The 25,466-nt window shown below is 42.1% G+C and overlaps 1 protein-coding gene across 2 annotated transcripts in view; it reads right to left on the bottom strand.

The window, feature by feature from the left end:
- Positions 1-14,112, bottom strand: part of tsc22d2 (TSC22 domain family 2) — a 39,835-nt gene extending 25,723 nt beyond the window's left edge. For both annotated transcript variants that reach the window (XM_033621820.2, XM_033621821.2), the window contains exon 1: positions 11,898-14,112. In XM_033621820.2, the coding sequence (XP_033477711.2) occupies positions 11,898-13,495 (1,598 nt within the window). In that variant the 5' untranslated portion in view covers positions 13,496-14,112. The remainder of the gene's footprint in view (positions 1-11,897) is intronic.
- Positions 14,113-25,466: the final 11,354 nt, after the last annotated feature.

The raw sequence follows: 25,466 nt of genomic DNA, 5'->3' as shown, positions 1-25,466 counted from the left end.
GGTAAAATGAGCCAGTTTCTTGGCTCTTTCTTGGCTTTTGGTAAGGCAGGTGGTTTTCATTTATACTTGTCTATCAAAAAACATTACATTACCATAAACTCCCTCAGTTTATCATACATGATCCCAGAGGAGCCACACTTCTAACCACGGAAGTGTTATTGCAACTGTTCAATACCATACTCTGGCTTCAATCCAAGGTCGTCCCAGCTGTTGTATTGCTGGTTGCCTGGGCATTCATATCTCTGTGCATGTAAAGCTCCAGCAGATTCCTGTGACACATAACAACCAATCCTTTCACATACCGCACACTGGGTGTGTCTTGTGGTAATTACATTCATTGCCCAAGGTAAACTTCCCTAGATCTAAAGGTTATTCGAGTACAGGAAGCGCACAGTGCCAAGGTTTCTTCTACATGTCTTTGTATGGGAGAAAAGGATATCACAGAGAGAGGGCCTAGGCGCTTTATCATGTTAATCGCTGTACAGTCTGTTACTCATTTCTAAATATGATTCCTCAGTACATATATGCTCATGTTAACAATTCAGGACGCCTTAAAAAACACCTGACATCTTTGACGGGTTGGACATTTTGAAGCAGTTCTGCTTTGCTGGATGTTCTTTTTTCATCTGAAGAAATCCTCCAGTTTGTTTATAACACCCCGTTCACCTCCTGACTCCTGTGTTTCTGCCAATGTCTTAACCCTTTTATCATCTGTTAGCAATACTGAGAAAGAGAAAAAGAGGAAAGTTTTACTGGAGTAAATGTAATGTAGAAATGCAAAATATGGGTAATTATCAAAAGTATAAGTACTCTTTTACTATGAATGATTGAGAATGATTGAATGAATTACTGATGCATTTGTGTGAACTGTCTGACTGAAGAGTGCCATCCTATCAAATATGAAACGTTTCCACTTAAGAGTCTTTGGTGGCCTCACACACCGATAAAACGAACATCTAATGAGTTGTCACACTGTCAATCATTTACGTTGCAATCCTGGTTCAATGATAAAATGCCATTGCACTGCTTTTCTTGGTTTCAGCTGCTATGCTGACTGAGGTGCATTCAGTGACAGCGAAGGAATATTTTCCATTGTTTGGCGTGGAGTTTTTTTTGCTGACCTTGAAGCCGAGGGTGGCAGAACAGCACACGGCGACACTGCAAAGCTTGAGTAATGAATATAAAAATCAAAAAGATGGTTGATAGATTAAATATTCAATTAATATTTATTGTCAGCACAACACAAAAGACCAAACTGTGACTAAAAGTGTACCACTGCAGTCAACATGTGATGTAAATGTATACCTTTGTTCCTCTTTCACAGCTAGACAGATAAGAATGGGGGGCGGGGGGGGGGGGGTGTTTTAACATGTTAAACTTAGAGGCTGACTCAGATGAGGAATACCAGGACATGAAAGTGCGAAAGTTCAGAACGAACCGGTCATCACACCTCACCATAGTGTGAACCAGAAGGTCGACATGCCTGATGATGGTTAGCTGCTTCTTAAAAGGCTACACAAGACTGACAGTGTCTCTGATTATCACAATGACAAATCGGGTTTTTAGAGATTTCAGTGTTCTGCGTTAAAGCAATCAAGTGATCACGGTCTGATTCACAGCATGACGCAATCAACAGAGAGTTATGAAAAGAATTATTTCATAAGTGGTAGCAGTAACATACACTAAGATATAATCACATAATTACACAAGGAAATTTATTGGCAGCCAGGAGATAAATGATATAATCTGGACAGCGTCTCTGGGTGAAAAAGAGGACAATTTCAGGCACTTATGACAAATAAAACCTGATTTGGTTATCAGTTAAGGTGCCATCTGTTCGGCGCCGCTGTTTTGGATGAGTGAATACACCGTTATCAGTCTACCCAGCCACAATGACTCACGTCCGTTTCCTTGCAAGAAAACCTGCTTGGTGTAAGTCGCTGGAGGTGGTGGTGGGGATAGAGAGCGGTTCAATGCCGGCGAGAGGAGACACTCGAGACGAAGTTGACTTGAGAAAGAGAAGAGGAAGAAGACAACAGAGGAAGCGTTTGACAGAATATGAAAGCGGACATCAAAGCGAAGCAGGAAACGTAGGTTCTTGCAAAACCTGCGCTTCTCTCAGCTGAAAACAGAAAAAAAAGCACTGTGAAGAATTTGCATTGCCTGCATGGATGTTAGATTGAAGTTGCAGAGCAGATATGACCTTAGTTGGCCTTTGGAGTTGTGCTCATGTTCACTTGTTGAGAACTTGTGAAGAGGAGGAAAGAGGAAACACGAGAGTAAAACCACCGCTACACAACTTGACAAGACTGACAGATTAAGTAAAAATATGAATCTGTAAGACTGCAGATACTGATACGAAATGTTATGTCTATTCATTATTTTGGTCATTCTTTATACAAGACTGCAAAATTATCCGAAGTTACAGCTTCTCAATTATAGGGATTTGCTGCATTTCTGTGTGATATGACAGAAAGACGAATTAGTTTTTGACTTTTGGTAACCTGTAGGCGTCATCTCTGGCTTTATGAAGATGTTTCACAATTTCATGGAATTAACAAATAATCCAACCAATATACTGCTTAATTTCTGTTTCATTTTTGTTCATTAGGCCTGTCATGACAACTACATTTGGGGGACGAAAATAATTGCGATAAACAATATTATTTTACGACAATTTCATGCCACTGATACAATTTCAATATAATAGCATAATAACCAGGGTTGGAAATGAATTTTTTTGTCCACCTACAACTGTGGTTCGTGGATTCAATTATCTACCAGTCACTCAATACATTACACTGATTTTTTTTACTGGTGAGTGAAGCAAATCCGGCAGTGTATTTCACCAGCTTTTGGCCGATGACTGGTGCTAATTAGCAACCCTGCTAATAATGCAAGTGCCCCTTTTTAATGAGCTATGAACTTTTAATTCTTAAGATTATTTAGAAAATTGGAATTGGAATGTGAAAAAACATTAAAATCTAAATAACAATCAGCATGTTCACTATGCTTAGCGGCTGTGAATTCTGGCATCATGTTGGCTAAATATTGGTGACATTCTCGTGTAAACAAACACGCATGTAAACACAAGATCAATATCATACCATAAATGGACATGACCTTGATCATTTTTTCTGACCTCGATAAGTCAGTAACATAATCATTATGACAGGCCTATTGATCATAATTCTTCAATAATTAAATTCAAAAGGTCCTTATTAAAAACTGTTTTTAATGCTAAGTGCTTATTTAATATCAGCCAATATCTCACTGTAGGATTATCTGAAACTCTATAATATGATTAATGATATTAGCCTCAAACATTTATTACCAGTTTGGTTTTAGTATCACAATCTACTCTTCTTTGCTTCTCAGTTGAGGAAAAGTTCATAAATTCAAAGCAGCAAAAACTATACTCAATTATTTGCCATCCTTGATGTGATTTGTTTCACTATGTGTAGTAGTAGGAAGTACCCACAGACAACCCTTTCAGAACAAGTTTGGGACAGACAGAAAAAAAAAAAGCGGTGCAGGCAGTGAATGGTAAATGAAAAAGACACTGAAGAAAAAAAAAAAGCTCCCAGACCCTAGAGACGCCGAGAAGAAGCCAAACATGAGCACCCCCTAAAAACTCTTATTCACTCTTGGAGCCTCTCTTCAACTCTCTCAACCAATCCCACACTGTCATACCACAACACACACACACACACACAGGACTAGAGAACAGATGAACAGTCACAGGCACCAATGAGCCAGATCAGTAGACGACACCCATTGAAAGCGAGCGAGAGCACAGAGAGAGGATGGATGACTCAAATGCAGCTGCCTGCCATGCTTTCCACACATCCTCATTACTCACTATTCAGTCATCTCGGGCTCCGGGGGGGCCCAGGCACCGTAACCCTGTTGTTCAGCCCTTGCTTCCCACTCTGGGAGACTGAACGGCTGTGATGCACAGAGCTCCACATTTTCTCCAGCAACTGGTTAACTTATTTAAAGCTGAAGACATTTATATCCCACAGACTTCCTGTCAAATCCTCTCCTCCGTGCCTGAAGACGAAGCTCTGATCTGCGGTCAGCTTTAAAAGCCTACAAAAAGGCATTGTGCTAGAAATGCTGAATCACCTAACCACTTCATTTACCCCTATTGATTTGCATCTTCTTTTGTCTGCCCTCTTCCTATTGTGTTGTACTTGCTCTGAAATATATTTTTAACCCCCTGCACTTTGTGATTTAATATTGCTCATCATTAGCATTAGACAAACTGAGATGGGCCCAGCTCTGCACAGCAGTTGCTTTCTCTCTTTCACTTCCTCTATTCTGTATCAGAATATCTGACTTTACTGTAAACCAACAGGGTGAGAGGTGACAAAATTGGAAATACGCCAGCTGACCTCTGAGGAAACTCTGGAACACCACATTTGTCACTTAAACATCTTATTGCCAGGAAATTCAAACAGATTTAAGTCCTTTAATATATCACCCTCCGTGGTGTGCTCCATGCTGCATTATTAGGTCAGCACCAACACCAGCACCCAAACATCCAGAGAGTGCGCTATAGGCTGCAAGTGCTCAGTTTGGATGAACTTCAACACTAACATGCTGCTGTTGTATGAAAACGACTTGCATCATTTTTTTTCATGGTGAGCGCTAGGCCTGTAACTAAAGATTGTTTTACTACCAATTACTTTCTCTATAATATGTCAGAAAATAATGAACAATGTCAATCAAAATTTCTTAAACACCAAGATAATGTCTTCAGATTGCTTGTTTTTCTGGCCAAATGTCCAAAATCAAAAGATGTTCAGTTCACTATCACATATGACAGGGAAAAGCAGCAAAAACGTACATCTGAGAAATTAGAACTGGGCAATGTTTGATGTCTGTGAACCAACAAATCAAACTGGATTTAAAAAGACTTTGATGATGGCTTAGATGAAACTAAGAGTCAAACTTCAGATAGACATCTAAAGCTATCTGCTGCTCAAAGCTGGAGCTCGGCCTTGACTATCTGAAGTATAACTAATCTGCCATGAATTCTGCTTAAATTAAGCTAAAAAAATCAAGGCTAACTGACAAACCGTGTCGAACCGCTCAGCTCCACTCACTCCAGCAGTCGTAGAGCTGGGATGCTGTGGTTGAGGACGATAGGCTCCACGGACAAACAAAAGCTACTAACAATAAGGATGCAAAGGGGAATCTGAAAAGTCCTATCCCCATACTAGGTACTTTTTTCAGGGGAAGTCTAGGGTTGAGGGAAAGTTTTTTCCACGGGTAATTTTGGTGGAAACGCGCCAAGGTTTTTTCAAAATCCCAGGTAAATGAGAAAAGTTCCTGCGGTGGACAAGGGGCTTATGATGCTAAATATCAGACCACTGTCAAAGTTACTACTAATGCAAACTTCTGATCGTGCAGCTTCACATTAAAAGCAGTTAACTGGCAAAGAGTTTACAAGTGAGTGAGATTAGCACTACTGCTAACGTTCATCAAAAACGCATCTATAAAACAAAACAGTCATTTTTATTTGTTACAGTGGATCAGTTTGAATTATTGCAGTAAGGAATCAAACCAGGAGGAGGAGCCACAGTGTGCTGTTAAAGGAGGCAGCAAGCTACACACTTCCACGTTCTCAGCCGATGAAACCAACTCTTTTTCCCTCGCTGACGTATCAGATTCCTTATTGGCGTTGGGTTTTAACTCCAAAGTATTGCCAAATAGGTGCTTTTTCTTTTTGCTTAGACAATAAATCCACAATCGTTTTATCAACTCAATCACTTTTCTCTCGTCACAAGTGAAATCTGACTCTTACTACTCTGTACAACGACTCTGCTGCTGCTGTACGGAGCAGACACTTTCATTTGTAATTGCTGTTTCCATCATCCAACAAAATATTGATTTAAAAAAAAAAAAAAAAAAAGCAAAACAACTCTGGGGTCGTCAGACGTCTAACACCGATAACAAGGACAATCAGATTACTGTGGTGTCTGAAAACTTTCCCTTCTCACTCCACAACATTGTTACCAAACCACAAATTATGAGCCATACTTTTCTCTTCTTCACTGATTGTTTCCATAGAAACATTAGTCCTGCAGCTAGCCTGGCTAAGGTTTAAGATAAGTCTGTGTTTTTTGTGTAACTTTCTGCCTCTCATTAGACTAGTGTAAGAGTAACATAAATACCCTCTTAACACTACAGACCACTCTGAAATCTCTGATGGTCAGTTGTCCTTACCAGACATGCTAACTTTGCATATTTCTGGTAATATTCTTGATTGAATAAATTCTCCAATTATAATCCAAAGTTACACCACACACACCAGAACATTACACAATCTCTCAGCTCAGCATAGCCCACTCTCTTCTCCATGTACAAAGTGCAGACTGGACCAATGAGTCAGTGCATACCTAACGTGCTGCAACCACTCGAAAGAGGGTTCTAACCTGTTCTGTGCAGAGACCATTTCGGAAAAGACAACAAACACCAACAGTTTACACACGCCATCCTCATTCCTGGAACAGCCTGCAACATACTCTATGGCTGATTCGATGGCCTTGCTTCCAGCACAAACTCAGTTAGTTATGGTAGGATGCCAGGAGCTCGGTTGTTTACTTGCTTTGGCAGGTCCATTCTAATTGGAAGTGATCCCCTGACCACATCTTGCTGAGATAACAGGGTGGGTCCTGCTGTGCTAACTTATTCAACCACTTTGCCTCACACCGCTGGCCTCTTTGGATCTTTGAAAATTTATTTAGGCAATATAACAAACTTGACATGTTTTAAAATCAAACACATTCACTGCACCATCCCAAAATGAGGACGTTATTTTTGCCCTGCCTCTACAGGAATGGAGCGCTATCATTGGAAACTGTTAATGAGCACTATGAGAGAAGTTCCAGGACACATCATTAAAGGCATACTCCAGTGCAAGTGATTGCTCAACACCAAAACTTTCACCCCAATTTATAAGCAAAGAGAGTTTAGTCTATGAACTGAGTCTTCTCCCTTGATTAATTAAACTCGAAAAGACAATGGTGTGAATGTGAAGCGCAAAATTGCATCAGCAGTTTAGAGGCATAGAGGGAGAGCATTAACAGCCCAGTTAGGGATAAACAAAAAACAAGAGCCAGAGAGACAGAGCAGACACATTAGAGGGAGGAGGCAGAGCCAGTGGTCCAGCCCAAAAACAGAGCTGGCGCAGACCCGTCTGCACAGCCCGGGACGTCCCACAATCACAGCCATTCAGGGCTCCTGGAATGTGTCCCCTGTAAGTTCAGGCAGGTCAGCTATCTGTGGAAAATAAGCTGCTCCCTTGTTTCCAGGCACTGCTGCAAACCAAACTACAACCCCCAACACACACATGCCCCATCCCAAACCTGACTCTCCATCCCCCCCTTTGTGTTGAACTGTCAAATTGCCAAGAGGTGAAATGTAGGCAGGCGCTACAGTACAAGCACTAAACACGTGCACATTCAGGCTACCTATAAATGGAGGTAGGCTCTTCTGCAATAAAATAGTTAAGTTAAGGAACATGTTTGGTGTAAAAATAAGGCAATAACTTCATGATTTGCTCTAGGAATAAAAAAAGTGCCTTCACAGTTTTTCAGTGCAGGACAAACAGTGGGGGTTAAAACTCTGCTCTCCTCTCCAGCACTCAAAACTAATGCTTGTCCAACCAAACAAAAGATACACTGCAAGTATCTCTTCACAAAATTACCCTCCACCAGTTGAACCATTGTTTTCCAAACTGCAGGAGCCACTACACTCACCCCGGTTGGAGGCGGAACGACTCACAATTTCCATCGAGTTGAACTCACACACACTTTGCAGCTGACCTCTCAGAAAGCTTCCAAACAGATTACAACTTTATGTGACATTCAATGTGTGTGGGGAGAAATTAATCTTGTGGGTATTTGAGTTTCCACAAATGCACGGTGACATCATACGTCGGCTATCAGACAAGTCAAGGAGGTCTGTACATGTGGTCACTGGTTTGCTCTCCTTTTTGTTGGTTTGTTTGCTGATTCGAGCGTCAGCCGTTTGATCTGGCAGAAACAAAATGAAGTTCATAAAACTTCCCTTGTGACTACATGATGATAAATTAAAATCCCCTGAATGACAAGGAACAATAAACCTCCACCCTGGCTCTTCATACTCTTCAGCAGTCAACAGGAGACTGTGGTTGAACTGGGTCGCTCTCATGTGTGAATGTGTATATATGCACAAAGGTGAGGCAGGGTTATGTTGGAAAAGCCTGCAGGTGCAAACCTACTTGTGGCTATTAAAACTACCTTCTCGTCACCCACGTGAGTTATTCACTTGCTGCAACAGTACGACCATTTTTAGCCCTGGAAAAGAAAGTCAAACAGTTTTCCGATTAGACTGGAACTGCCTCAAGAAAAACAGCAACCAACAGGCTGTTTTGTGAGGTAGAGGGAGAGTGAAGGAAGGAGGGTGAAGTGTGCACAGGGTGCTAGTGTTGTAAAATGTGGAGGTATGGTGGTAAAAGGATGATTCTTACAATCAAATTAATCCAGGAAAAGGTGTAAGGATAGACCGATACATCGGCCGGCCGATATATCGGGCCGATATTTGAGTTTTTTTATTTGTATCGGCATCGGCCGATACGCGCGTGGGTTCGCGGATTCATTTTTCCCTGGCATGATTTACAGACAGGCATCCACGGGCAGCTCTGTGTTGCTGGAAGACCCTGCAGCGCACATGCAGCGTTACCCCTCACCCACTGGTAGAGTGGTGAAAGCAGCCCTGGAAGCTTCTTCAGGACAACGGTAAGTTTTAAACTTTCAAAGCCTCTAACTGTTAAACAGTATCGGCCCCAAATATCGGCTCAAGAAAATCGGCAGTCCATAATCGGTCATCGGCTAAGGGTAATGGAAAAAAATCGGTATCAGCATCGGCCCTAAAAAATCCATATCGGTCTATCCCTAAAAAGGTGTATTGCATCTATACAATTCATCACTGATGTATGGTTCATTCACATTTGGTTTCAGGTCTGTTAATATGCACTGCCTCTGGATAAAACGTAATGACATACAGAAAATTGTGCACGAAATTCAACTATCTCTCCACTGTTCATTTATCTTGAGAAGCGTATCTATGATGGATTCATATATTCCTAACTGACACAATGCAAGGGGAGGGTGGGCTGTCCTGGGGTGAGCAATTGAGTTAAAGGCCAAGTGCTCCTATCGAGGGAAACCAATTTGTCCCAAGGGCGTCTTCATCACTTTATTTGGCAGAGATGCAGCGTGCTGAGCGGGGAATAACCATTCCAAACTGAGGGGAAATCACTCTAATCTCTCATCTCCACACCCACAGTCCTTTGTTCCACTTTTGTGATGGACTCTAACTCAAAACAGAACCAAACAATGAAAACTGGAACAGATTCCTCTATGAGGCTGAGCTTGTGCGCAGAACAATGCACCTCTGACAAAAATTTGAAAATCTGTGTCCCGTTATATTGGGGTGTGTTCCTCGAATTATGTTTTTTGTTTTCTTTTTTTGGTCCTTACTGAGAAAGTTTACAAGAAAGTCATGAGTTAACAAGGCATTTTAATTACAACTGATGGTAGTTAAAATTATGCATATAACTGCCAACTTGCTTTTAGGCCCCATAACCTCACTCAAATCTTTTGAGGTTGACCATAATTCAACATATGCTTATACAAGTGTATGTATGCAGCAGGAAAAATCTATATAGAAACATAATAAAACAGTTACCCTATTCTCATTATTTAGGGAGTATGAATAGGAAATATGTGCTTATCCAGTCTTACTTTACTTTAAAAGTTTTCATTATAAATTAAATGACTGTTCAAAGTTTTATTTGAACAAGACAAAAGGTCAACAACTTATGTACATTTCTGCACTTTTTTTCTGGTTCACTGTTTGCAATGTTCTTGTCCAACATGTTCTGGTTGTAGTCAGAAGTTTGGTGCAAAGTGATCGACAAGCAAAACCCTCAGGGAAGTGTTTAGCAATATTCAGCTTGGTGTCGACTCAACTTTCACCCACACTGTTGATCTCATTTTGTTGAACAATTGTCAGAAAAAGTGTGAGTGAAGCCCCTCTGGATATGCGGTAATTTCATTGCAAATTGGACGATAAACAAAAAAAGCCCTTTGGGGAACAACTGTTTTAATATTATGGAAATTAGCTCCAAATTATTTATGTAGACCATGGAAATTAAATTTGATTTAAAATGCGCAATATATATATATATATAGCATCCCTGTGTGGCCACTTGAGACCCTATTTCACAACTTTTTTTATACTTGTGACAAGTGTGCAAGTCTCTACAATCTCATTGAAAAATGAGGAAGTGTACAACGAAAAAGAAAAGAGCTTAAACCCCTAACAGGTCAGCAACAAGTCAACACTTCCTTAAGCTCATGTGTCAACATGGACATGGCCAAGCCTGACAAGGACACGACTGAGAGCCAGAGCAGAAAGCAGACATCGTCCTGCTGATTTGGTCTGGCCATGTCATCGCTGCCACATACACAGGTGGCTTTACATGCCTGCCATCACTGCCACAGGTGTATGTCTCCTCTCCACCTCCCTGACACGTACTGTCCTGCTGCCTGCATCACCATAGCTACTCAGACAGCCACTGATATCAGTCCTCACACACACAAATACACACAGAAATGACTAGGAAACAGGCACTGGCTGTTCCTCTCATGAAATCAGTGACAACACACAATGTTTCTGCCCTCCACACACAATCAACGTATGTGTGATGCTGCTGGGATAAAGTATCTTGGTAAACAATGATTAGCCTTAGGAATATCTGAACTATGAGTGATAAAAATCAGGCCTCAGCCTCCTAAAGTACACACACAAACACCTCCTCGTCCGACTGTACCATTCATAATAAGCACTGAAGAACAGAACAGAGCACACTGATAAACACTGAGGTATAAATAAAATAAATACAGGGCAGGCTATGCCTCTGTGTGTGTGTGTGTGTGTGTGGACTACAGCTCTCATCTAGGTCATTCTTGGCTCAAACATCACCTCTCCAACTCTCCTCTTCTTGCTTGTAATGGCAACGAGTGGCAACACTTCAGCACAAGCTGTGTGATGGCCATCCGACAGACCCTAAAAATAGCTACCGTGTGTACATTAGAAAAGTACTGTAGGCAAGTGAAGGGTCAGTATTTACAAGGTATAAAGTTGGGAAGCTGGGATCGCTGCCCAGGGCGAGCATACTAACCGTCTCTCCTAGACAGACAGGAGAATAAAAACAGACCGCCTACGTTTAGGGAGTTATTCCCCTCTCAGCTACAAAACACAGCTACTGCGTGTGTTGTAACTTATCTAAGTGCTTGTTAATGCCCCCCAAACCCAAACAGCCTGTATGGTTGAATGGAGGCTTGAAGGAGGGGGCTGTGGGTGTGTAAAGAGCCAGGTTACTATCCAGTGTTTTGTGGGCTGCCTATTAATGACAAAGACAGAATATTCCTCCTGTCTCTGCCAGGTTTCACTACCCTTCTACTCCCCTTTCACTCAATCTACAACTTTACACTTACAAATAGAGCTAAAAAAAATGTGTTTTGCATAACCACAGTACAACTAAACACATGTAGTTAGTGTGCCTAATTTTGGCACTGGTGAAGGGAGCGGCGGAGTATGACCATACTGCTGTAGAATGCAACAAGAATGTTTAATATGAGGGCAAACTTCCAATTACACACTTGCTACCCCCAACAATGTATGAGAGACTGTGACTCTTTTTGCTCATAGACTCAGGGGAAAACTGATGTTACTATAATACTGCATTACTGATTGCTCACAGCTTAAAAAAAAGCAGAAAACAACATTCATGAAAGTGGACTCATTTCACATGGGCTTTTTACATTATACTCTCTTACCTGTCCTCATCTACATCCATGGTAATATGGATGCCAAACAGGCTGTTGACAGCAGGGGTGGGCAGGCCGAGGCCCTCGCCGATGAAAGGCTTTACACCATCTTTCCCTGGCACCACAACTGCACCGGGCTGAGGTAGGGCATCAGACTTCTGCCTACTATCTTCTGCCTGGTTACTGAAGACTGTTGTTGCTCCTCCATGGGCTCCTTGAGGCTTGACGAGTCCTCCTGTGCCAGGCGCCTGACTTGGCACTCCCGGAGGGGTGTTGGTGGTACTGGGCACTGTGGCAGGTGTGTTCTGGACACCGCTGTGGGAGGTGGTGGTGGCGATGGAAGGTGCAGGAGCGATGCTGACATGCTGCTGTTGACTACTTCCTGGAGGGATGGGTGCCATGGCTGATGTGTTGCCCACTTGCAGCAGGAGAGGCTGCAGGGGCTGGGCTGTGGCTGCCTCCCCACCCAGCCCCTGGGCTCCCGGACCAGCAGGGGTGATTAGAGGCGAAGGTACCTGGCTGGTTGGATGCCCCACAGGGTGGGCAGACATGGGAAGGCTCTGAGTGCTTGAGACAAAGTGCTGCTGACGATAGTCCGCCTGGCCAGCTGAGTGGCCAGTAGGATGAGTAGAATAGGCATACTGCTGGGCCTGCGAGGCAGGAGGCATAATGGGAGACTTCTGGTGCATGGCACCATGGTGCACACCATTGAGGCTATTAGAGAGGAAGGTCTGGGGAGCAACAGGCTGCATATTGACCTGAGCCTGTTGTTGCGATGCTGTAGTTGTGTACCCTGTGGGCTGGAAGGCACTTGCCCCACTCCCTATCCGAGGAGCCAAGCTGTAGCCTGGCTGTAGAGGCTCTTGAGGGTAGGGGTGGGCAGGGTGCATGGTGGAGTGGCCACTGTCCCCGCTGTTGTCCGACGCCTGTGCAGAAAAAGCACTGCTAGTGACCACAGAGTTGCTGGTGGCCCCTAGCCCACTGTCCCTGTCTATACTGTGATCATGGATTACAGCTGGCTTTATGCTATCCACAGTTCGATTAACATTTGAATCTGAATCTCTTTCATAGAACTCAGTGCATGTCCACCTGCCCCGTCTGAAGGGCTCTCCGGTACCATGGTCAAGTTTAATGACCCTGAAACGGGAACTACAGCTGGTGTTCACAGGAGCTGTGTGAGCCACGCTGGTGGAGACGGTGGCAGCAGGAACTGTGCTGGTGGCTGTCGACGGATGGGTGGCTGAGCTCGGAACAATAGACTGAGTTGTAGCTGGCACAGGCACACTTCCTCCTAAATTGTGTGGGGTGACACGACCAGTGCCTAAACTTTTATAAGATAGTCCCCCGTTGACAGGACCTGTGCTTGGCGGCTGGCCCTCCTGAGGCTCCCCTACGTTGTTTAAGGTTTCCTCGGATGAACTCCTCTCACACACCCCGAGATCGGCCCGAGAGACGTCAAATATTTCCGACGACACGTCCTCTGTGCGGGACTCGTCCGGATCGTCAAGGCTCTCGGTGTCATCGGTGATGCTGCTGGCCGCCACCTGAGCCTGCGTTACACTCGTGATCTGGAAACAACTTTTCTTCTTCGCCGGCATTTTCGACATGGTGACTATCTGCGTCAAGTCTGTCTGCCCCCAGATAAAAAGTGCTGTACTAATGTCTTGCGAAGTTATTCACAGCTGAGGGATTTGACACAGACACGTACCGTCACAGGACATTTCCATAGCGTTCCTCTTCCTCTCTCTTGTCGGAGAAAAGTGTCACAACCTGGGCCAGACCCTGCGAAACTCCCAACGAGGTGTCCGGTCACAGCACACGGGCGACTGCTGTTCTCCCACGCCGGCCTCTCTGACACCCGGTCGGCCTTTCTTGTGTCCGGGCAGCGGAGTTGCAAACAGGCCCTTGTCAAAGTTCTTGTTCAGCAGCTGCCACCGGTACTTTAGTCTGAGGCGGGCCCGGACTCACAGCCCACTCTTCTCTCTCAGCTATATATGTGTTTCTTGCCGACTAGCTAAGTTAGCTGATTTTAACGTTAGCTAGTTTTCCCTACCTCGGTACCAGCATGTGCGACATCATGATGTAAACAAATCCATTGGCTTTCCAAAAAGAGTATATAATCCAGCGGTGGACAGAGAAAATGCCCCAAAGTCGGCGAAGTTTTGCCTTTCGCCGTGTGGACAGCTCACTTTTGGCAGCTGCTACTAGCAGCTAGCTGACAGATAACCACTTTACCACAGCGGCAGTATGCTAACGGGTAGCTAACTCCTGCCTGCCGCTCTTCACCCAACCACTCGACAAGATGGCAAGAGCGAAGTGCATCCTGGGTATGGAGGTCAAACTAGTTTCCTGTTAGCTCAAAAAACATTTTTATAAATCAACGGCACCACAAAAATTTATATTATGTACCGCTTGTGAAACCGTTGAGGGTGTAACAGTTTTAAAATAGCTTAATTTATTCTCCGTGGCCAAAACTATTTTTTTCTCGCTGTCGTCACTTCCGGTTAGCGTCCCACCGAGTAGAAGCAGGAAAGCGTTCGGCAGCTATCGATAGATGTTAGTTTTGGAGGGATGTAGCCTTATTATTGGGGGATTACACCGCCGGATAACCACACGTATAATATATTTCGTAGTTTAAATTCTCACTGTTCTTTAACATGTTAATACCACTGCTATCATTATGAATATAAGCATCTGTACTGTCATATCAGCCTACCTCATGTAGCAACCTGTTACATTAATCATTATTCCAGCACCTTTTGCACTGTGCAGCATTACATACTGTCGTACTGTTTACAATTCAATTGTGTGAATATTTCATATAGGTTAGGTACCTTATAAATTGGTGTTCATATCTGTGCAGCTGTGTTGTCCTTGTTTTAGCCTCAGCTCATGCCTGGGCTGTATATGTACCTTCATTAAGAGAATCAAATAAAAAAAGACGAATAGGGCTACTCTGCCATTAAAATTCATTTTGATTGTGATTCTGAATGACAAATACAGTCTAACAGGTAGCATTTGCATTAACTGTCGCTGATACTACAGTCATGAAATTAACAATGCCCCATTTAGTTGTCTAAAGTCACCTGAAATAAGTAACTGTCCATTTTTGTAAGCTCTCTACTGATCTCTGCTGCAAAATTCCATTTTTATCCAGGATTAAAGTCTGAAACATTAATTCTATCGAGAGGCGGTCAAAAACCACCTTTGAATGAATCACATTCACTTATCTCTGGGAAATTACCGAGCCAGTATCCTGTTCAGACACAGCCTAGCTGACTTGGCACAACGTTGCTTAACGAAGATAACAGTCATGACTGCAGTGTTTTTGAATGAACAGGTTTGAGTGAAATTAATAATAGTGTGTGTGTTATCAGTTTTGTCCCTGTGCACATGTGGAGGTCATTGAGATAGATAAAAATGGCTACTTTATTAACCCCAAAAAAGAAATTGCTGAGATAACAAATCAAATTAGTTACAAAACAGACAACATAACGACACTCAAGAAAAAATTAGAATAAACAAATTACAATAAACTAAATCTTGAACTAAATGAAGCTGACATCATGAGGCAGCTCATATGAGATTGATAAAATCATCTCGCATTGTTGTTGCTGGAGGAATATCTGATGTATTAACTCATAATGCATACCACTGAATTACTGTTTAGCCATGTGCTAAAACAGATTTAACCCACTTCTCATGTGTGAAGGTCAACTCACAACTGCTTTTTAGTCATCAAAACATCTTGCCCTTTCAGTGTAAGGACTGGCTGAAAACACTACCAACCAAACTTCTGATCGCAAGTAAACTCAGGATTTCGCCTGCCAAAGTCATCTTCAATTAGTAACATAATAAACAGTAAACACTGGTTCAGCACAGGCTTGCCATCTGCCAAACCAACTAGCAATGAAAACAGAATTTCTAGTATAATGTACAGTTTAGTATTTTTCTTGTGGCCAGTGTTCATATCTAGTCATGTCCAGGAAACAGGAAATAACTCATACATATGGCCCGTGACTGTGGTGACCTCTAAGGGTTGCGCACAAATAAAAAACATATTCTATCTTAAGAGACATACACTCCCGTCTGTACAATGGCATTTGCAGCATTTCATAACTTCGACTGCATTTTCCTCCAGTTTTGACTTTCTTTTTTTTTTTTTTTCAAGATTATTTTATTGGGCATTTTAGCCTTTATTGATAGGCCAGCTGTAGATAGGCAATAAGGGGGAGAGACAGAGGGATGACATGCTGCAAAGGGCCACAGATTGGAAGCTAACCTGAGTCACTGCAAAGAACTTTGCCTATATGGGGCCCTCACTCTACCAGCTGGGCTAGAGGTTGCCCTTTGACTTTCATTCTTGCGGCCAATGTTAATGACATGAATGTTAAATATGTTTATCAGAAACAAATTGAGAAACACATATGATCTCTAGTATCCTCCCTGGTGCATCTCCAAATATGTTATTTGACTTGCTGCAGAGACTGAAACTGTGATTACTGCACCTCCCTTTTATTGAATATGTTCATTTAAAATCAGACCCCTAGTCCTGCTTTGGAAGAATCAAAAATATTTACCATCACACTATAATGGTGTTGATCAATTTGCTTCTTCACGAGTGGTTATTGCTTAATAAAACTAAGACCCAAAGCAGCACAGGAATATTCACTTTTTCAAACATAAAGTACAGATGTTTGAAACAGAAGTTAAGGAGGTTAGAGCCTGTGACACACCTCTTATCAGGAGACTGTAATGTCTCTTTGACACTGCCCAGGTGATATCACAACGCACACCTTAATTTATACTAATACTAACTCATACATAACCACAGTGACTCATGTGTGACCTCAGCTCGTAAGGCGTCCCCACCATCAGTAAACCTGGTAATCCATTTTGGATAAGAGGAACTGTATTTCCAAATAAACTACATGTACATTATTACTTTTAGACACTCGAGTAACTCATTTATCTGATTTCTCACCCGCAGTGTATTGATTACTTTATGCCCTGATGGTGACTCATTAGCAATGACCTGATGACTAGATGTCACTGTTTCAATAAAGGCCACCAAGTCTTGTGCTTGACTTCAGCACAGTTTGTCATAAGATCAACACATGACACGAAGAAATGGAAACAGGTCATGATGTTTACCTATGTTCGAGTGACATCAGTTGTTTTTTTAATTGGCCTTGCCCAAAAGTGTTGTCAGAGGAATGTTTTCTGACCTGTCTTTAACTGATATACAGAGGAAAGTTAGATCATGAGCCAAAAACAAAAGTGATCAGTGCACATATGCATTCAACCACAGGTCCAGACTTTTAAAAAAGTTTCACTGGGGGTCATCGTGGTGGCTTTGTGACCCTTAAGACCATGTAATCGCAAAAACCCTGGTGAAAGTTCAGCCGGGGATCTTTGATGCATCTCCCCCCATTTCCTGTCAGCTCTCATCCCTCACCTATAAAGGCAGGAAAAGTAGTAATAAAACATTTTCACTACTTCCTCATGAACGCATTTCACCTTCCCATCCTGTCTGTCTTCTATTCATTGCACTTATATTGCTCTTAAAAACTACACAACTGTGTGAGAAAGGGCAAAACAACTAACCATACTATTTTCATAAAGTTTATTACATGGGTGATACACAGTGAGGTTGGAAATTGCTTTGCCGTATTATTCCCCTGACACGACTGACTAATCATTGAATTACAGAGTTACATAATGTCCGGTTGCCGGCTCACAAGGTCTGCCTGACGAAAACAATTTCATGCAGTCCTCAGATAAGACGGAGGAGATGGAAAACAGCTCAATATAGATTTGGGCTGACACACAGTAGTAAAATATATAACTTGATTTTCATTCCTGCATTTTATTTGGGGTGGAAAAACAGATAAAATGTCCAGAGATTATGACTTAATTTATGGAAACATGATACAAGAAGCAGTAAGATTATTTGTGTGGGAAAAGTACTTTAATGTGGCTCTTTTGGAGGCTGTGGCTTTATGATTAAAAGTATTCAGTTATCAGTTTGTGTATGTACCAGAGGACTCAAGACACATGACTCAAGTCACAATTCTGATGACTTTAGACTCCTATTGACAGAATCATAAACAGACTTGCAACTTGACTTGAACTTTAACACCGGTGACTCGTGACTTTACTTAGACTTGAGCCTTTTGACTTGAAAGTACATGATACCTTCCTCCATGCCTAAAGATTAAAACATATTATTCAAAAAGAAATCAATTAATTTATCTTCATGTCCTCAATAAACTAACTTTAACGCTAGTCATTCCCAGCCAGTTGACACTTAATTTCTCAGATCCACTTTGTTTGAAGCCATCTGACAGCATTCAATCATGTTGTAGGAGAAAACCATGAAGAACTAAGGTTACATAACTGAGCACCAGTTGGAATAAATAATACCAAAAATAATTTTATTCGCATACAAAAGCTATGCGTAGGTCAACAAAAAACACATTGAAGTATGTAAAATATGTGACTTGCAAACTGCAGACAGAGAACCAGTAACTTCAGTCTTTGTTCGACATTTAAAGATGCACAAACCACAGACTCGAGAGGCTAACATAGTTAGCGAGCTAATGCTTGATTAACTGCTTAAAATCTAAATGACTTTTTGACAAACTTCCATCCATCCTCATCTGCTCTTCTGGGGATGGGTCACAGGGAACAGCAGGCTGAGCTGAGTTCCCCCGATGTCCCTCTCCCCAGCAACGCTCTTCAGCTCCTCCTGAGGCGTTCCCAGCCCAGATGAGATATAGAATTCCTCCAGTGAGTTCTGGGTCCACCCTGGGTCCTCCTACCAGTTGGACATGCCTGGAAAAGCTCTAATGGGAGGCACCAAGGAGGCCACCCTACGGAGGGACCTCACTCCTTGCATCCATGATCTCATTCTTTCGGTCACTACCCAAACTTCATGACCATAGATAAGGGTTGGGATGTAGATGGGCCAGTAAATCGAGAGCTTTGCCTTCCAGTTCAGTTTTTTAACAAGCTTGTTTTAACAAATAAATGCAAATTTTAAAATGCATTCATGATTTTTGTTAATTTAACATTATTATTTTGTTGTTAAAATGACATTACATTTGGTAGAGAGCGCATTATGACTTGTTTGGGCCTCAAAATGTGACTTGGGACTTGAGTTAGGACTTGAGCACACAGACTTGAAACTAACTTGTGACTTGCAAAACAGTTTTAAATTGTTTTAAGATTAGATTCTTTTCATTAGCCAAACATTCCTCCTTACTCCTCTCTAAATGGATCTGGACACAACTCCCTCTGAAAACAATGTTGCAACATCAGCTCCAACAAGCCCTCTATACTTAGACGCCCTCCTTTAGTAGCGGCCTGTGCGTGGGCTTTCCCAGCCCCAGCCAAAGTGTTTGTGTAGCTGGTCATGTTTATTTGCTCTGGTCTGAGGGCGAAGACTACCAGGCTGTGCTGCGGCGCGTCACAGTTCAGCATGCTGGGTCCACTTTCAGTGTACCACCGCAGTAACAAGCCAAGCGTTGTACCGCTGTATTTTAGGGCCCGGGGTCCTGGCCAGCGGTCACTCTCAGCAGCCCAACCTGAGAGACCTCTAGCCTTTAGCAAAGCACTGTGGGGTCTGAGAGTGCACGATCAACAAACAGAGTGACCAAACATCACTCAGCACTTGCTAAAAAAAGGGGTCCCCCAGAGGAAAGGTAACAAGGGGCCGGTTCAGGGCAGCTTGACCAGCTTGAAACTGAAATAATGAAATATGCACGTGACCCTTGCGCATGGTTTCAGGTTTATTGGGCTCCTTTTCCACAGAAACACACACTGGCCTGTTAGTTTTGACCTGGACCATTTATTTCCCTGTGTCTGACTGCTAATAAACCTAAGTGTTAAATAAAGTGAAGTCATGTGTGTGTGTTTCAAGGTGTCCCTTTTCACCCACATAAGCCTCCCTCTGCTCCAAATATACACGATTCACAGAACAAGCTCTGAGTTAAAATCTGCTGTACTTCTGGAGATCATTGAATATATTTTTTCTGTTGAGCTTTGCATGCTCCTCCTGATGTTTTCACTACCTCATGAATTCCTTCAGAATTAGCCCTTTGGGGGCTTCACAGTTCAGTTATTATGCAATATTCCGACAGTTATGTAATAATCTATGCGAGTATTGCACAGTAATGTACAGAATGCCTGCCCATATGGTACAACTGGGAGGAAAGAGCCTCCAAAGACTGTTACAGCACGGACAGGATAATATTTTGACGCTTAGCAACTTCTTTTTACGCTTTCAGTTCATATGATATTGCAATTATATGACATTATTATAACTCACAGGCCACCAAAACCGTTTCATTTTCTTTTTATCAATTCATCACCGTAGTTTTAACCAACAGTTAATACTCAGACGTCAGTAGGCAAGTAAGATGGAAGAGATGCTATGATTGTGCTGTCAGATGTGAATCATTCCTGATACACCTGCTTGCATAACATCGCTTCCCTCTAACTGACAGAGACAGGCCCCGTACGTCATGACATTACATGTTGGCATTACCACGGAAAATGACAAAGAAAAGGAGACTCAAGCATGCACAAAAAGGCTTGACGCTAAGTTGATACAAAGCAATACATAGCTCCATTTGCAAACAAGCTGGGCAATGATTTGCAAATCAGTTTTGACATACGCTGGGGAAAACAAGTATCTTAACATTTTTTCTCATCGTACACATTTCCAATGCAGCTATTCACGTGAAATTTAGACCAGACGTTGGTGTGAAGTCAATGCAACAATACGGATAAAGACACCCTAACATTCCATATGTGCAATAAAGTGGAATGACACACAAAAATAGTGTTGCACATGCTAAATAAAATTTATGTAATACCTGGGGAAGCCTTTGTTTGCAGCGCCAACTTCAAGATGCTTGCTGTATGGCGAAACTAATGTCTCACAGTGTTCAGATGGTATTTTGGCTCATTCTTGCAAACAGACTTTAAATCTTGAAGATTTTGAATCTTGAGAGAGAAATTTCACCTTAAAAAAAAAAAAAGTGATGTAACACAGTGGCAAACATGCCCCTGTCCCAACTATTTGTAGTGTGTTACAGGCATCAAACTCAAAATGAGTGTATATTTACAACAAAACAATAAAAGTTATCAGCTTTAATATTAAATATCTTGTCTTTGTACAGTGTTTTTTGGAATCACGAACATCTGTTGTCTGCAATGAAACAAACCCGTCTTATATAAGACGGTCTTATAATGAGAGCAACATTACAATATGTCAAAATTCCCTGATCACCAAAAACCGCAAGCTACCAAAAACAAGTACAAAGTTCAAGGCCTTGGAATCTTAAAGCCCTTACAACACAAGAAATAATGCCAGTCACCCTGAAAACAGGGAAAATAAGCACAGAGAAGGTGAAACAACATTCCTGATGAAGACAGATTTCTTAGCCATAATCCAGAATGAGACATAGTTCTGATTCATTTCTTAAAACTGCAGCAACAGCAGAAATAAAACAATGGAAATCTTCACAATTTAAGCACTAGGCCTCAAGGATTATCTCCCTTCAGACAGCTTTGGTCACATCAAGTGTGTGTGTGCGTGTGTGTGTGTGTGTGTGTGTGTGTGCAAAACAGAGGCAGTGACTCATGAATCTGTGTACGTGTTACAAATCATGGAAACAATAATGTATGCTTACATGCCCACGTATAACTGAAAGTGTTTTTCACAGGAATGTGAGCCAGAGCGAAGCAATAACAAAGGAAAGCTAAAAATCCTTCTGATCCGTCACTCCTCCACTGAAGCTACTGCATGACGTGATGCAGGTGCGTGGATGGGCGGAGGGTGTACAGAGGAATCTGTGAGGAAGAGGAGAAATGTTTTGACAGGAAAATGTGCAGCGATTTACTCCCACTCCACCTCTGTACTCATGGTCAGATGTTTATCTCTATCATTCAGCAGAATAATTTTGCCTGACTTGTTTTGGCAGTAACGTTTTGTTCCCAGGCAATAATTTGCATCGAGAAAATAGATTCTTGAATCGTAAACAAAACTCCCACATGGACACATTTTACCTGTGTGTGTGTGTGTGTGTGTGTGTGTGTGTGTGTGTGTGTGTGTGTGTGTGTCTTTATTTGTGCACTGTCTCATGCAGTGGAGTCTTTGTGTCTATTTGCACATTCATAGCGCCTCACATATGAACAAATGAAGTAACTGAAAACAAGGCGCACAATACATATCTTTGTGTGTTAGTGTGAATTATATATGTGTGTTTGCAGTCACTTGTCACTGCCTGTTTGCGCCCAGCATTTGTTTATCATGTTTTCATGTCTTTGTCTCCAGTAAACAGGTTTAAGTGGCTCGTGTCAACTCACTGTAAAAGGTCAAAAGGTTAAACTTAAAGGAATTCCCCCACAAGATGACCATTTGTATGTCAGTTAGTCATGTGGTGTTATCTTGAATATGTGGAGCCTTCATGGAAAATGGCAAACATACTGATTTGTAGGGATGATGTCACGATGACGTCAGTTTGTTTGCTGGAGGCAAAACACAACTCACCGCCACAGGGCTGTAGGCTACATAGGAGTCTTAAAATGTCGTCCTGTCGTGTTATTGGGAGCCAGAATAGAAGGAATCATGGCTCAAGACTTAGATTTTATGGCATACCAGCCGCCACTGGCCGTCACTGAAAACAAAGACAACTATATAAGATGAAAGGACTTGATGGAGGCAATCATCAGAAATGCTCACATGTGCAGCGCACACTTCATATCAGGTTAGGGGAAAAGTATTTACTGTTGTAGGGATGAAAGAAAATTGAAATTGAGGCAGTATATTAGGAGGAATACTGGATTTCTCTTTTATGTTAACGTTTTAGCGCATTAGCTAACGTTAGCTTCAATAGCAAAACAAACTGGAGGAACCTGTTGAAGTGTTGTCCTCCTTTGTAAGATTGGCATAGTAATCGACCACAAAGCTTTCTGCGACATCATCCATCCACTGAGTGAGAGCATACGGGTCAGCCAGTCTGGTCCCGCTGGTCAGTGTTTACATTTTCAAGTAACACTCGCGGCCCTGGCGAGTGGATGACCTGACATGGTGCGTTTGTAAATTCGGTCTCACGCTCTACACTAAAATGAGAGCCCTGTTGGTCGAAGGAACAGAGCATTATATTTCTACATGAACTGAACTGATATATTTCAGAATGCACCACTCGTATCATCTTCCTCGATTGTCTAAAACAAGCCAACAGAACTTGCTAGCTAGCGTTAGCTAATGTCTGTGGAGAACTGTTTTGCCTCCAGCTAAGCCCCGCCCACCAACAAAACATCATATTGTTTACTAACAATACAAGGGTCTATTAGGGACCATGTTTAACAGCAGCAAGACCAAACCATCTGTCTACACACTCACACAACTCGTGCACTATAAAAGTATAAAGTCTCATTTTTCCAGTCATACATGAAGTGCTTCCCAAACGTGTTGTTTTTTTGCAACGAAATATAAGTTAGGAGGGCGGCACAGTGGTACAGTGGTTAGTAATGTACAGCATCACAGCTAGAGGGTTCCTGGTTCAAACCCAGTGTGGGGGGTCGAACCCCAGGGTGGAGCTCCTCTGTGCAGAGCCTGCATTTCCTCCCATGTCAGTGTGGGTTTTCTCTGGGTACTCCAGCTTCCTTCCACAGTCAACAGACATGCAGGCTTGGTTAATCGGTGATTCTAAATTGCCCTTAGGTGACCTGTACAGGGTCTGCCCCACCTCTCGCCCAGTGTCAGCTGGGATAGGCTCCAGCCCTCGGGCAACCCCCAACAGGATAAGCACGGAAAATGAATGAATGAATGCATATTTAGGAAGCATAAATACATGCAAATACAGGGATATAAATCAATATGTTCACCATTTTCCATGGATGCATTTGAGAAAAAAAATTTTTTCTACCAGTTCAAGGTAACATGGCGTGACTAACTTGTTTCCAAATGGTCATTTTGTTGGTGAATTATTCCTTTAATAATTATACTGACTGTAAATAAATTATCCTCAGTTTTTTCCAGAAGCACAGATTTCAAAGAACTGTGCAAATGCACTAATGTAATACACATACTGTAGGGTTACAGCCAGAAGTGGCGCCAGGTCACTGATTGGGATGATATAAGTCGTGTAGGATTCTACGAAAGACTAAGAAACCAAACCAAGTACCACGAATCAATTAAACATCTTTAAGCTGGAATGCATCTATTTCCTAATAAAGTCCTGGAACTAGTTAGAAGCCTGTTCACAGCACAGGCTAGATTGGTTTTGGCAGACAGCACATCAAAACAAGATTTATGTCAATATAAAACAGCAACTGAAACATGAGACTGCTTTAATAACCAAAATGCAGTTTATAAAGTTGCTTAATGAGATCTAACTAATCTGCAAATGGCATATTTTGGAAGCAGTGGTGATCCTGGACACTTTGTTTCATCATGATTTGTTGCAGATTAAAAACAATTGAATGAGTGCTGCAGTTCATAGAGCAATCCAATAAATGAAAAAGCTTTTGTCTTTTATTACATTTCTTACAGTTACAGTCACGTCAACAAATAGTTTTAGTGAACATTAGTAAATGTTTAATGAATGCTGTGTGCTGCTCATGTAGATGGCTACATCTAAAAATACTGAACAGACTGTAAATATGAACTCTGTCACGTAATATAAAGGTGAGTTAAAGGAGCAGTGTGTAAGATTTAGGGAGATTTAGTGGCATCTAGTGGTGAGGATTGCAGATCGCAACCAGTCGAAACTTCTCTCGGTTAGAATTTCCTCAGTGTTCATTGTGCAGGAGGTTTTTTACCAGGAGCTGAATTATCCACAGACCAGTAAAAACACTAAATAAAGCAGTGTTTCTCCAGCACTGTTCAGCCTGTCTGTGAAGAGCACTTGCTAATGTCTGCTCACCTTTTTCTGTACCAGATGTTCAGGAGGTTTTTATCAGATGCCGAATTATCCACAGAGGTCTCTTCCTCTCCAACACTAATGGATCCAGTCATTTAAACCAGTAAATACCCTGAATAAAGCAGTTTCATGTTACAAATGAGTGTTTCTCCGATGCTCTTTGACTCGTTGGAGACGGGCCACTAACCTCGCATCTGCTAATATATGCTCACATTTTTTCTCTGATAGCTTAAGATCCAGACATTCAGGAGGTTTTTACCAAGAGCCAAATTATCCACAGAGGTCTCTTCCTCTCCAAAACAAACAGACCTGGTGATTTAAACTGGTAAAAACACTGAATAAAGCAGTGTCAGTTAAAAAGCGTTTGGTTTATCTGTTCTGGGCTATTGTAGGAACATGGTGGTGCAACATAACGGACTCCGTAGACAAGGACCAGCTCACAAGGTAGATATATATGGCTCATTCTAAGGCAACGAAAACACAATTCTTATTTTCAGGTGATTAAAGAAAAATACTTATGATACTATATTCCAGTCTGCCAGTATATCCCCCTAAACCCTGCACACTGGACCTTTAAGCTCTGACACACACATATCATTTACTGTACCTGTCTCCAGTTGGAGTCAGTTACAACTGAACA

This window comes from Epinephelus lanceolatus, chromosome 6 (assembly GCF_041903045.1).
Source record: "Epinephelus lanceolatus isolate andai-2023 chromosome 6, ASM4190304v1, whole genome shotgun sequence".
NCBI lineage: Eukaryota > Metazoa > Chordata > Actinopteri > Perciformes > Serranidae > Epinephelus > Epinephelus lanceolatus.
This window is presented reverse-complemented; position numbering and strand designations above follow the sequence as displayed.